The 12,586-nt window shown below is 50.5% G+C and overlaps 1 protein-coding gene across 1 annotated transcript; it reads right to left on the bottom strand.

The window, feature by feature from the left end:
- Positions 1-2,567: 2,567 nt before the first annotated feature.
- Positions 2,568-9,705, bottom strand: BSX (brain specific homeobox; the record flags this gene model as incomplete). Its single annotated transcript, XM_083368633.1, has 3 exons — positions 2,568-2,843; positions 4,690-4,886; positions 9,453-9,705. The coding sequence occupies 3 exons, from the start codon at positions 9,703-9,705 to the stop codon at positions 2,568-2,570; spliced, it is 726 nt and encodes a 241-aa protein (XP_083224759.1).
- Positions 9,706-12,586: the final 2,881 nt, after the last annotated feature.

Below are 12,586 nucleotides of genomic sequence, written 5' to 3'. Positions count from 1 at the left end.
GAACAAAAACTAAGAATTTCCAGTGACTGTTTTTGAAAGTGTTTCTAGGAGAGGAAAGAGAACTAGGAAAGGTCATTCCCTGTTTAGGATTCTGCCTCCACTGCAGCTACACCGTCTTTCCGCACATCCTAGATTTAAGAGAAAAATATGGTCCACCCAAGTCTTACTGAGAGGGAATACAGCGTAATTAATACTGGAAAAGGCCTTCCTTAGAAATATCCAACATTGGGCTTCTTCCTGGATCTTTCCATCTTTCAGAGTTTGCACTGTGCGGAAGAAAATTGCACCGGAACATAAGAGTAAGAGATCTGGATCAAATTAGGATATGACTGCAGGAATCTGCAGAAAGAATATTCGATTTGTAAAGAGGCTCTAGTATAGTATGAGCTGACACATCTCAAAAAAACTGGAAAGGAAGGAAGGAAGGAAGGAAAAAGAAAAAGGAAGAAAGAGAAAAAGAAAGAAAGGGCAAGGAAGGAAGAAGGAAAGAAAGAGAAAAAGAAAGAGAAAAAGGAGGGAGGGAAATTATGATATTGAATTTACCATGTTCTCCAGATATTTTGAGGCGCACAAGCACAGCAGTCGAAAAAGTAAATATAATTAAAAGCATGAGGAAAACAATGTTTTGGGGAGGGGTCATTTCAATAGGTAGACAGTGGCCCAGTCCCCACACTGCACAGGGAGACGTTGCTTCACCCTAGGTGCAAGAGACACACTTGGCTGGATTCAGGTGTCACCCTACAACCACACCCGTGAGCTTTACACCCTAGGGCCGCCAGGATCCCAAAGACCCCTCCCCTCCATTCAAACAAAATCGCACAAGGCCAAGTCCACGGGACCCTTGCAAATATAGCATCCTTTTTTTAAAGAAAGACGAGATAAGGGTAGGGGACTCGTGTCCAGATTAATATGTCTAATCCCCGCCCCTCCCAGATTTAGCAAACCAAAGCTCCGGTTGGAATCAGCAGGACTGGTTTCTTACTGGGTTGCCGGATTTGGACTAGAAGGCCCCCTCCCCACTTTAGGGCAGGGGATTCATCCCCAACAAGGGCGCCATCCATCTGCGGCCGACTTTTCTTTGAATGTCTCCAGCCCAACCGGTCCCGCTTAAACCAGGTAAAAAAAACAAAAACACGTTGACCCAACCCAAATTCTTCCAGTTGTTAAGCGCCAGGAAACTTCGCTCTTCTTGCCTTCCTAGCCTGGATTCCCTTTGGCCCCTTCAAAGGAGGCGCTCGAGTCCCCGCGGGTGGATCTTAGTTTCTCCTCGCTCTTTCCCCCAGGCCCGGTTCGGTTGCCGCTTTCAAGTTGTCAATCCTAGGCATGAATTCTTCCGCGGGATTTTATTTTATTTCGCCTTGGTAACATTCCAGACCTTCCTTCCTTCCTTCCTTCCTTCCTTCCTTCCTTCCTTCCCTGCCTTCCTTCCTCCCTCCCTTCCTTCTTTCCCTCCTCCCTTCCTTCCTTCCTTCCTTCCCTTCCTTCCTTCCTTCCTTCCTTCCTTCCTTCCTTCCTTCCTTCCTTCCTTCCTTCCTTCCTTCCTTCCTTCTTTCCCTCCTTCCTTCCTTCCTCCCTGCCTCCCTCCCTCCCTCCCTCCCTTCCTTCCGCTCCGTTTTGATGATGGGTTTTGTTTTCCCCCCTCTCATTCCCACGACCTTCCCGGAGGGCGTTTGGTTAGGCAAAACTTTCCTTCGGCTTCAAAAGGCGATTGGGAACCGACCGAAGGACGTCGATTCCTGCAGCGCGGCTCGTGAGAACCAGCCGCCCCTGATTTGTTTTTTTTTTTTTAAAGCAGCCCTGAAAACCACAGGAATAAATTTCGACCCGCATTAAACCCCCTTGAAGGCCCGCTCAGAGAAACGGGGTTTCTAGCCTGGATCGCCTTTCCTTTCTTTTTTTCAACTCGTATCTGAAGGAGGCTTGCAGGAGGAGTATATCTGTGTTTTGGGAATAAAAACGCGCAGAACGAGGTTTCCCACGCATGGTTCCGACGACCCTGTGACCCGAAACGAGCTGACACTCTCACGTGAGTTGGAAAAAACAAAACAAAGGCCGGTTTCTGGACGTTTCCTCGCCGGTCCGAGCTTTCCGCGTGTCCGGGGCTTTTCATCACAGGTTGCGGCGACTTGGCGAAAAGCCGCGTGGCTACCAGCAAAACTCAGTCCCTATTCACACGACTCAGCCCAAGCCAAAGAGGCGACGCGGGTTCTTTTTCCAGTCTTCGCCTTTTCTTACTGGGGAGGCGGGGAGGGGGAGAGGTGAGCTAGCTAGAAGGAACCGTGTTTTCCAATCTGGCGTCTTTTTATCTTTTTTTCTTTTCTTTTTGAATCTCATCCCGTTCACACAACCATTTCCCCTAGCCTGGAGGAGGAGTGGGGCGGGACATGCTGGCAAAGCCAACCCCCCCCCCCCTCCGTCCTGAGACGGGAAGAGGAGGGAGGGGCCCGATCCCGCTGGGAACACCCCCCACCCCCGAAGTCTCTTTCCCAGCGGCCGCCTCTCGCCTTCTCTCCCCGGCCTGGACCTCCGGTTCCGACGTTCCGCGGGCCCCCTCCGGCCCAGCGCCCTTAAATGAGGTGCTGAGGCCCGCACAGCTCCCCTCCCTCGATGATGTCCACCTCGTCTTCGTGCTCGTCCAGCAGGAAAGCCGGCGCGGGGCCGCTCGGGCGGAGCTCGGAGCTGGAAGAGGCCGCTTGGGAGGCGCTGGCTTGGCCCGGCGGGTCCAGCTCGGGGTCTCCGGGCGCCAGGTCGGCCCCCTCGACCCCGGCCGCTTTGGCGTCGTCCTGGCTCTTCCGCAGCTGCTTTTTGTGTTTCATCCGCCGGTTCTGGAACCAGGTCTTCACCTGCGGGGGGGGGGGGGAGAAGCGAGGCGTCACCCCTTCTCAGCTAGAAGCTAATCCGAATTCGGGAGGACGTTGCTTGGGGTTTGCCCCAAGGGTGCTTTTTCCCACCCCCCCACCTCACCCCACCCCACCCCCACCAGGCAACTGGACTTTCTTGTTTGTTTGTTTTTCTTTCTTTGAAGACGTTTCGCTTCTGGTCCAAGAAGCTTCCTCAGCTTCTTCAGGAGCAGAGCTTGAAGAAGCTTCTTGGGTGAGAAGGGAAAGGGTCTTCCAAAGAAAAACAAGAAAGGCCAGTCGCCTCGTGGGGAAAAAAAAGCACCTTTTGGGACAACCCTGACCTGGATGGCTGAGAATCGCCACAGACATTTTGTTTAAGGGCTTCTTCGGTCAACTCAACTCTGTTGGGGCTTTGTAGTCCAGTTCAGGTATTATAGCGTCGTGTGAACTCATCTGAGGGCACCAGAATAATGGGCAAGCGTTTGGGGTTTTTGGTTTTTGTTTATCTTCCCGGGGTGGGGAGGGGAAAACCTTATTTAAGATCGCCTTATTTTTCGGTCAGTATAAAATGGGATCAGTCCAGCTGTTATTGGACTGTAGTTCCCATCATCCCCAGCCACCCAACTCTCTCTCCTCCCCCCCCCTCTCCCTCAGGCCCTGGCTTTGGAGGTGACAATCTCGTCTAGAGGGAGCAGCGCTGTCCCCCTTCTGCCAGAGAGCCCGGGGACAGAATTAAGCCCCGTTGGCCTAACCCTCGTGTGGCCAGCTTTACACGTGTTCGTGCAAGCGCCTTCCCGGAGCTTTGCAAACTTCGATTTGTGAGACGGGGAGGTGGAAAGGACAGGCTTTCCATTCAAGTCGCTGGAAAAGAAGGGAGCAGAGGGCCCTTATGAAATTTTACACTCGGGAAACTGAGGGAGGGAGAGAGAGAGATTCTGAAGTCCACGCCGGGATGGCTCTGCTCTCCTCCTTCCCCTCAGATTTACTGGGCAGGAAGAAGCGGCAGAAAGCCTTTTTCACACGTTCGAGCCGGGGGGGGGGGCTCTCTCGGATTTTGCATAGGCGTTTAATTTCTCAGATCTGATGGCGCTTTTCTGGAAAAATAAATCCAGCGGAGTTTTGCTGGTGGGCATCAAATATCTTACAAATGCAGCCTCCCTCCTCCTCCCCCCCCCCCCCGTGGATGAAAGAGATGAGGGTGCAGCCGGTTACAAATTTCATTGAGGAGCCCACAGAAATTCATTGATTTACTTCTGAGCAAACGCGTGAAACTTTAGATGCTTTGCCCGGTCCTATTCCATCCCTACCTTGGTAGGCTCCATCCTCATTACAACATTGAGTATATACATTTATATTTGAATATTACTCATATAAAGAAATATTTTGGAAGGGAGATGGGACCCTTTCCGAATTTGCCCCAAATATTAACGAATGATTACTACTGCTAGTTCACATATTTGCTTCGAGACGCCTGCTTCAAAATTCTGCAGCGCTTCCATTTTTGGGGGTCCTCAACAATAGGCTCTTTTGCCGAGAGGGGATCAAGTAAGCAATCAGTAGAACGTAGCCTCGGACGGGGGTTCCCCCCGGAGTGTGGCCTGCTTTGGGGTCTGCGGCGAAGAAGGGGTCAGGGGGCTCAAGGCGGTTCCCCGCCTTGTAAGCCGCCTGGAGTCGCTTGATGCCCAGACGGGCGGCATAAAAAAAATCATAAATAAATTAAAATAAGATGAATAAGTAAACGACAAAGGCTGTTTCCCCCTCCCCCCTCGCCGCCGCCTTCCCTTGACTTGGCAGGAAGGGGTGGGTGGGATTTCCCCCCCCCCCCTCCTCCCTCCGTCTCTGCCGTTACCTGAGTCTCGGAGAGGCTGAGCGCCGTGGCCAACTCGACGCGCTCCGGCGTGGACAGATAGCGCTGGATTTCGAACCGCTTCTCCAGGCCCGAAAGTTGCGAGTCGGAGAAAACCGTGCGGGCTTTCCGGCGGCGGCAGTGCTTGCCCGGCAGCTCGGCGTGCGGGTGAGGCTGGAAGAGCGCCGGCATGGGCACCCCTGCGGGGAACAAGGCGGGGGTCTCGTCGAAGGAGAACGGGACTCTGCAGTCACTCCCTCCCCCGGTCTGCAGCCCAGATTTTATTTTATTTTTATTTTATTAAGGGGTGGGGATCCAAGTTCTGGGGTCCCGCGTCGGCTTGCCCGGACTAACCAGGGGACACACACACCCCTCCCCCCAGGTGGGGTAGACTACCTCTGACTTTGGCAGCTCCATCAGAAGGGCCTTTGCCTTTTCCCTCCCCGCTTTCCCGTGGTCCAGGTGGCGTTGGGGATTCCCACCCACCCGTCTCTGCATTCCGGAGGACGGATGCTTGAACTCGTGGGAAAAAATAAAATTAAATTTAAAGGGGGGAAAAAATGGAACGGCTGATCCGGAATGCGGGAGTGTTTTCCCGGGTAAAAGGCGGCAAGCTGTAAGAATAAGATAACCTTTCTTATTATTATTTTTAAAAAAAACCCTGTGGGCAGACTGGCACGCATTCAAAACGAAACTCTGTGGCCTGCTCTCAAAAGGGTACGCATAACACAGCACACGTATAGACATGCTACATACGCACATGTGTATATACGTCCACCCTTGCGTCTAAATACGTATCCGTGTTAATCACTGTCCACCTTGGCCACGTTCACTCTACAAAGGGAAAATCCGAAGAATGTTTGCTCTTCCTTGTGTTTGAGTGGAGGAAAGAAAAGAAAAATGCTTCTCGCGAAGAAAACGGGAGTCAGGTGAACCGCCAGGCGCTTCGCTGCCAAGAAGGGCGGAAGATCGGCGAGGCAAAGGCAACGCGCTCTCCCTGTCAAAGCAGCTCGCGGACACGCGTAAAACACGCGCAGCTTTACACACACACACGGTGCCTGCAATTAGTGCAGGTTCGCATCCCACCAGGCTCAAGGTTGACTCAGCCTTCCATCCTTCCGAGGTAGGTAAAATGAGGACCCAGATTGCTGGGGGCAATGAAGCTGACTTTGTAATAATGCCGCTTGGGGTGTGTGTGAAAGCCCTAATAAGTAGGCATATACATAGAATGAAGGCTACTGCTAAGCTTGTAAAGCCGCCCTGAGTCTTCGGAGAAGGGCGGGATATTTATTTATTTTTTATTTATTTTAATTCCATTTATATCCCGCCCTTCTCCGAAGACTCAGGGCGGCTTACAGTAGCCTTCATTCTATGTATATGCCTGCTTGTTAGGGCTTTCACACACACACACACACACCCCAAGCGGCATTATTACAAAGTCAGCTTAATTGCCCCCAACAAACTGGGTCCTCATTTTACCTACCTCGGAAGGATGGAAGGCTGAGTCAACCTTGAGCCTGGTGGGACTCGAACCTGCACTAGTTGCAGGCAGCTGGTGTTACTTAAGGAGGCATCAGCCCACTGCTCCACCAAGGCTCATATAAATGGAATTAGAATTAAAATAAAAATAAATAAATACTTTGGGTAGCCTCCACCCCCACCCTCACCCCTCCGTCCCTCAGAGATTCTCTTATGAGAAACTTTATTCCCACACAGCTAAAATTTAGGCCCAGCCAGAGAATCCTAGCGAGGCCGCGCGAGGCGTCTTTCTCTAAAGTGCTCCCCGGAAAGAAGACGCGCGTTTTCCGTCCTTGGGTCCTCCGCAGGGCTGCTGCACGGCCCCATTTGCTGGGGATGATGGGGGGGGGGGTTCCACTCCAAACCACACGGGAGAGAGCGCCGCCCCATGGAAGCGGAGCTGCCCTCATTTTTTTTTCGCCTGTTACTGGAGACGCCGGCAGTTGCCGCTGCTAGTTGGTTAGGGGTTGTCATAATTATTTCTGTAAAATGGGCCGAATTACTTTTTTTGTCTTCCTCCGAAGGCTCTGGGTAATCTTTCCTCACCTCCGTGGCTTCTGTTCCTGCTTCCAGCATCCTGAGCTACGGATTAACTCCGGTTGAGAATAGAATAGAATAGAATAGAATAGAATAGAATAGAATAGAATGGAATGGAATGGAATGGAATGGAATGGAATGGAATGGAATGGAATGGAATAGAAGCTGGAAGGGACCTTAGAGGTCTTCTAGTCCAGCCCCTTGCTCAAGCTTAGTGTACGAGCTAAGGTGGTTTTGCTTATTGGGAGCCCTAATTTACCGGCTGGCCCCGACTCTCCCTTCGCCGGGTCGGTTGTTAGTCGCTCAACCACGTGATCGGTGTCCTTTTCAACTACCTGCCTTACAACAACCCTTCACAGGAGACCTCCGGAGGTCTTCCTCTCTGTCTGGCTGCGCGCTTCAGGATCCCCAGCCCAGCCCCTGGACGCCGGAATTCAGCCCCGAAGCCGAGCGGCGAAATCCAGGGCATCCGGACCCCCAGAAAAGTCTCCGGAAGGGGCTTCTTGGACAAACCGACCGAGGGGGTTCGGTCGGCCGCGGGACAGACGGATCCCCCCTTTTTTTTCCGAGCCCGAGAGCGCTCCACGACATCAGCTGTTCTCGGACCGAATTTCTCAGCCTTCCCGAAAGGACAGCGCACCTGGCCATCCCGGCCTCGGTAAAGTTGCGCGTCTGTGGCTCTGCGCCCTGCAGAAGCGGTTCCTTGCTCGCCGATGCCGCCTCGAGACCGGTTCCCGGCGGGGATGGGGGCGAAGAGGGAGCTTCTACAAAACATGGTTTGGCGCCGAGTCACAATAAAGGGCCCGGATTTTATTTCACTAAAGATAAACACACACACACACACACACTCGCCCCCAATGCGCGCTATTGAGAAAAAGAAAAGATTGCTCGTTCATCTACATGCGTGTCCCGGGTTACGTGGGGACGCCACTGCCCGCGGCTTGGCTCTGACCCGCTGATTGCTGTCCGGGCAATCCTGCCCCTTTGCACCTTCGTAGAGCAATTTCTTTGTTGTTTTTTTTTTGGTCGAGCTTACACGTCTATGAAAGTTTCGGATAGGTGATCGCAGAAACCGACTTACTAGGGGAAAATCTTTCCCCTCTGCTCTTAACGTTTTGATCCCCGGGTCTCCCCGATTCTTTGCATGTCTTGGGGAAGGGGCGCGGAAGCCCTTCCCCCCCCCCTCCTTGGGCTGATTCCAGGAAAATGGGCTCAGGGCAGCGGTCCCCAGCTTCGCCGTTTTGGGGGATGGGTTTGCATTGCTTACGTTTGGGCAGTTATTCCTCTAGTTTGGAATAAAAATCACTGAAAGAGTGGGGAATAAACCCACGTTAACCGATTTTTCATTCTGAAGTGGTCATGGCACTCTAAATCCTGGGCCAGGATAATTTGGGATGTTCTTTCTATGTTTGTATTCGCCCCCCACCCCCACCCCGAATTATCGATAAGTGATTCTTTTACTCAGAAAAAAACAAACCCATTGAGTTAAATGAATTTTACTCCCAAGTAAAGAAGCATACCATATCCGGACTGCCCTGAGTTATAATTCTGCGCATTCTTGAGAATTAGCTCCGCTGACCTCAGCGAGTGCGTTACTTCTTGAAACATAAGTTTGCGCTGCTAAGCATGCGCTTATCCCCGTTTCTTTTACAATATCCTCCCCCCCCCCCGCACACTTTCCTTTTATAAGATTGATACAGTTGCAGCATATAAACCCGCAGGTCTTTAGAGAGATCGGAATTTTGTCAAAGCAAATAAAAGTAATGGATTTGTTCGTCTTCCAAATTTATTACCTTTTCCTGATTGTCTCTAAAACAGACTCTAAACTGTATCCGTGCCGTACTATGGGGAAAATTCAGAAAAATCAAATATTTTATTGGATGGAATGTAAGATTTAAAATGATTACATGTTTTTTTTATCGTGAATAAAAAGTCCTTCCTTCCTTCCTTCCTTCCTTCCTTCCTTCCTTCCTTCCTTCCTTCCTTCCTTCCTTCCTTCCCGATTAAGGAAGGGACTCTCTAAAACTAAATACCTGATGCTTAATTGGAAATTAACAAAAAAACGTAGCCTTCCTGATGGCACGGAAGGGACCAAGTATAAGGCAAGCGCAGAGAGCTCCAGGCTGGCTTCTTAGTTTAAGAATCTCAGAAATAAAGGTTCTTTTGAAGGTTAAATTTGTCCGAAAACTTCCAGGAAGAACCACTGCATTTAAGGATACTCTGGAAATACCACGAAGGGGTGGGGGGAAGCAAGGGAACTGCCCCTTAAAGATGGCCTAAATAAAACCGCTGTTCTTTCCCAGAAGAGACCTCAAAACGGGACTCTGAATTTCCACCCGTGGCGGATGGGAGCGGATGGCAAGCTGTCCTTGAGACGGCAGCTCGCTGACTCGGACCGCAACCCCGACAGGTTGCAGACTCGGATCGCCGAAGCCCGCCTCTTCCCTTGCCCAAGATCCTGCTCGTGTGCACGGCCACGGGCTCGTGCAGTTGGGCGATTTCAGACATCAGCGTGGTTTCCTTCCCGGGTGGGGCCCACGCACCCTTCTTTGCTTGTTTCCCCCAAAAGGTCAGTTACCCCTGCCTTGGTGCCTTGCCCTAAGCCTGGCCGGATGCCAGCTTCTGTCTCTCCCAAACTCCTAATCTGAAGACTTTTCCCCCCACCCCCCTACCCCATTGCCCAACTGACCCTGGAGAGAAGAGAGGCTTACCCGAAGTGGTCAAGAAATAGGGGTGATGGTGGTCGGGCTTGTGGAGCGGATGATGCGGGTGAGGGGCCAAAATGGCCGGGGGCGGCATCAGCGGGTACCCATAGTCCAGCAGAGGCACCCGTGAGGCCAGGGCTCCGTGGAAAGGCTCGGGGCCTCCTTCCCGCAAGGGCTTGGGCTTATGGAGCAGGATGTCCTCGATAAAGAAGGAGGTCGGCCTGGGGGCCATGGCGGGCGAGGTGAAGTTGAGGTTCATCTTGTGCATTTCGCCCAACTCTGCTCGTGGGGACGGATCGGGGCGCCCTCACTCCTCGGACCTTGGGGAGGGGGCGATCCACCTTCTTCTCTGCTGCCCTGGATGAGCCGGGCGAGGAGCGCGCCGATCTTGAAGGTCTTTTGGAGGCGAGGGGCGGGGGGGGGGGGGAACAGAGAAAGAGAGAGAGAGAGAGAGAGATGTGCCTTTGAGGGCCGCTTCGAGAGGGGCATCTCCAGCCAGCCAATCACGAATGAGCAGGGCGGAGGGAAGGCCGGTTTGGGCATCAAGTCGCCCACCTGAATGGCAAGCGACGGGGCTGCTCTCCATGGTGCTGAGAGAGAGAGAGAGAGAGAGAGAGAGAGAGAGAGAGAGAGAGAGAAAGAGAGAGAGAGAGAGAGAGAGAGAGAGAGAGAGTGGCGGGGTTGGAAGCAGCGGCGGAGCCCCGGGGAGTGGGCGAGTGGGGGCAGGGGCAGGATAAAATGGTTTTGACATCTCTCCCTCTTCCCCCCCTTCTTCGCTCCTTCACTTCTTCTCTCCTCTACAGGTGAGCTCACCGGTGAAGACAAGAAGCTTGAAACAACTTGTCTGGCTCTTTTGATACCTGTAAACCAGAAGAGAAGCAGCTTTCGGTTGACTTCCTGTGGGCCATGTCCAAGGGTTCATGGTGGCCGCGTGTGCTGAGCTTAGTAAGGTGAAGTAAGCTTTTGGGTGGTCCACTGGAGGAAGGGAAGCCGGTTAGGTTGGCTAGCTATTAGTTCATTGGATTGTGTGAGCCCCACAAGTGGATCCATCCAATAGCCAACTTAAGCCTGTTGTGCAAAGTTCATCATTCCTGTTTGCAGGCATGAAAGAGGGCAATAGACAAAAGTTGCAACTAGGACTAAACTATCATTTAGGATGATGGCCTACTCACCCTGAAAATCTGTCCAGGGACAATTCCACACCCCTGTGGCTGTAATCATTTGGCTTAGTCATAAATCATGGTTTGCAAACAATTAGAAGAAGGGATCTCACAGGATACACTAAAACCCAAGACAGCAGACTGCAAGTGTTACTAGGTGTGAATCCTTTTGCACCACGCCTGAGAGGGGGTATGATACCGAAGTGACAGTGCTACACCCACTTTCTTTAACTTAGCACCCCCAAGATGTATTAGGACTTTCATTCTGATGGGTGAAATTCCAGAGCTGCATATCCACTACACTTGGAGGGTATTAGGTTAGGGAAGATTCCCAAGAAGTTATCCCAATTCTCATTAACAAAAAATGTTTAAAACTCAAAGCTACTTTCTTAACTATTACTTCAAAAACTCCGATTTCAAGTTATCCCCCAAAATGCAATCTAAAAAAGACAAACAAACAAACCACATCATTTTTTGCTGTGACAATGATCCGCCAAAAATACCATGGTACTTTCTTTCAAATTTCTTTTCATCTGCCCTAATATTGAATTGCACAAATCCATAGTCAATGATAGGACAGACACTGAAGATGCCCACTGATTTCATTAAACATGGCTAATCCGTAATTTTACTGGGATTTTATTTACATTCACTCCTTTAAAATCTTAGTTCATCTTTTCTTTTCTCTCTCTCTCTCTCTCTCTCTCTCTCTCTCTCTCTCTCTCTCTCTCTCTCTCTCTTTTCTCTCTCTCCTTTCTTTGGGTTTTTTTTTATCTCCTTCTAATCTGTAATACTCATTTCCCCAGAGTCAATTTGCTAAAATTAGGATGATACTCCACATCACAGCCGAGATAATTTCAGCTCGCATCTTGGAAAATTGCTCTAATTATTGATGTTAAATTCAGGGAAATTAAAAGAAGGCACTTCTCCTTCATCTCCCAATTTTAAGCTCTAATTTGTCAAAATCGAGTTGTCATCACAATTCCAGTCAGGGGCTGTTAATAGTCAAAATGTTTTAATAGAGCCAGAATTCTCGCAACCCATGCTATTAGATAATTAGGAGAGATGTTAGAAAGACAAGTGGTAATCCTTGGGCACATGGACAGCAGTTCCATCTAATCCAGCAGGTAGGACAAATTAATTACCAGAATCAATTAGGATGAAAAGTGCAGTTCTCCAGGAACTGTAAACCATGCCTTCCATATGTATGAGCTGGTAAATGGTAAATAAATGGCAAAACCCTGGAAATAATAGAAACGGCAATCATGATAGTTTAATGAACAGGCAACTTGGAGAGCATGAGTTAATGTTACTCTAACTCCCTCATGCTTGTCTGTAGGATAATGGAAAAGGCTGCAGCCTGCCTACTGCAGTGTTCCAGACATCACTTCATTGTTCTGCCTTATTGGATTATTAAAAAGCAGCTCGTTGTAATGAAACTATTGTTTAAAACAAAACAGAGCCAATCTTACAGAGGAGGGTCCTTTGTGACAGCAACCCTTTGTTTCCTTTTGCAGAACTGACATGGGTTTAATGATCTCTTGATGATCCAAGCTCCAGGAATGGGCACTGAGCTGGTGAAGCCATCTTTCCATGATGGTGGCCTTGCACTGGAGTAAGTCTGATGTTTGATGCCTGGACAAAACAGCAAAACAAACCATGTTTTAGGTCCCCAGGGAACAAAGCTACGATGGCTTTCCTTTGGGGCTTTGCCCTGCAACCTTCTAAGCCAAGATGCCGGTTGGGGATGACTGGAAGTTTAGGGAAGTCTGATCTGATAGATTAGTTGCGCGGTCATTAGAGTGCAGTCACTACCTTTTTAGCCAGCCAACTCTGTTCAATCAGGACTTGGCTTCTATCGGGAAGGACAAAGAGAAGAGGACCTTCTACTGAACTTGGGCCTAACTGGAATGACTATCCATACCAGGGGGCAACAGCTGGTAGACCTTGGCTGGGGTCAGAAGCTAAGCAGAGTTAAGT

Source organism: Vipera ursinii (genome assembly GCF_947247035.1).
Source record: "Vipera ursinii genome assembly, chromosome: 8".
Classification (NCBI taxonomy): Eukaryota; Metazoa; Chordata; class Lepidosauria; order Squamata; family Viperidae; genus Vipera; species Vipera ursinii.
The sequence above is the reverse complement of the archived record's forward strand: the minus strand, read 5'-3'. Positions and strand labels throughout refer to the sequence as shown.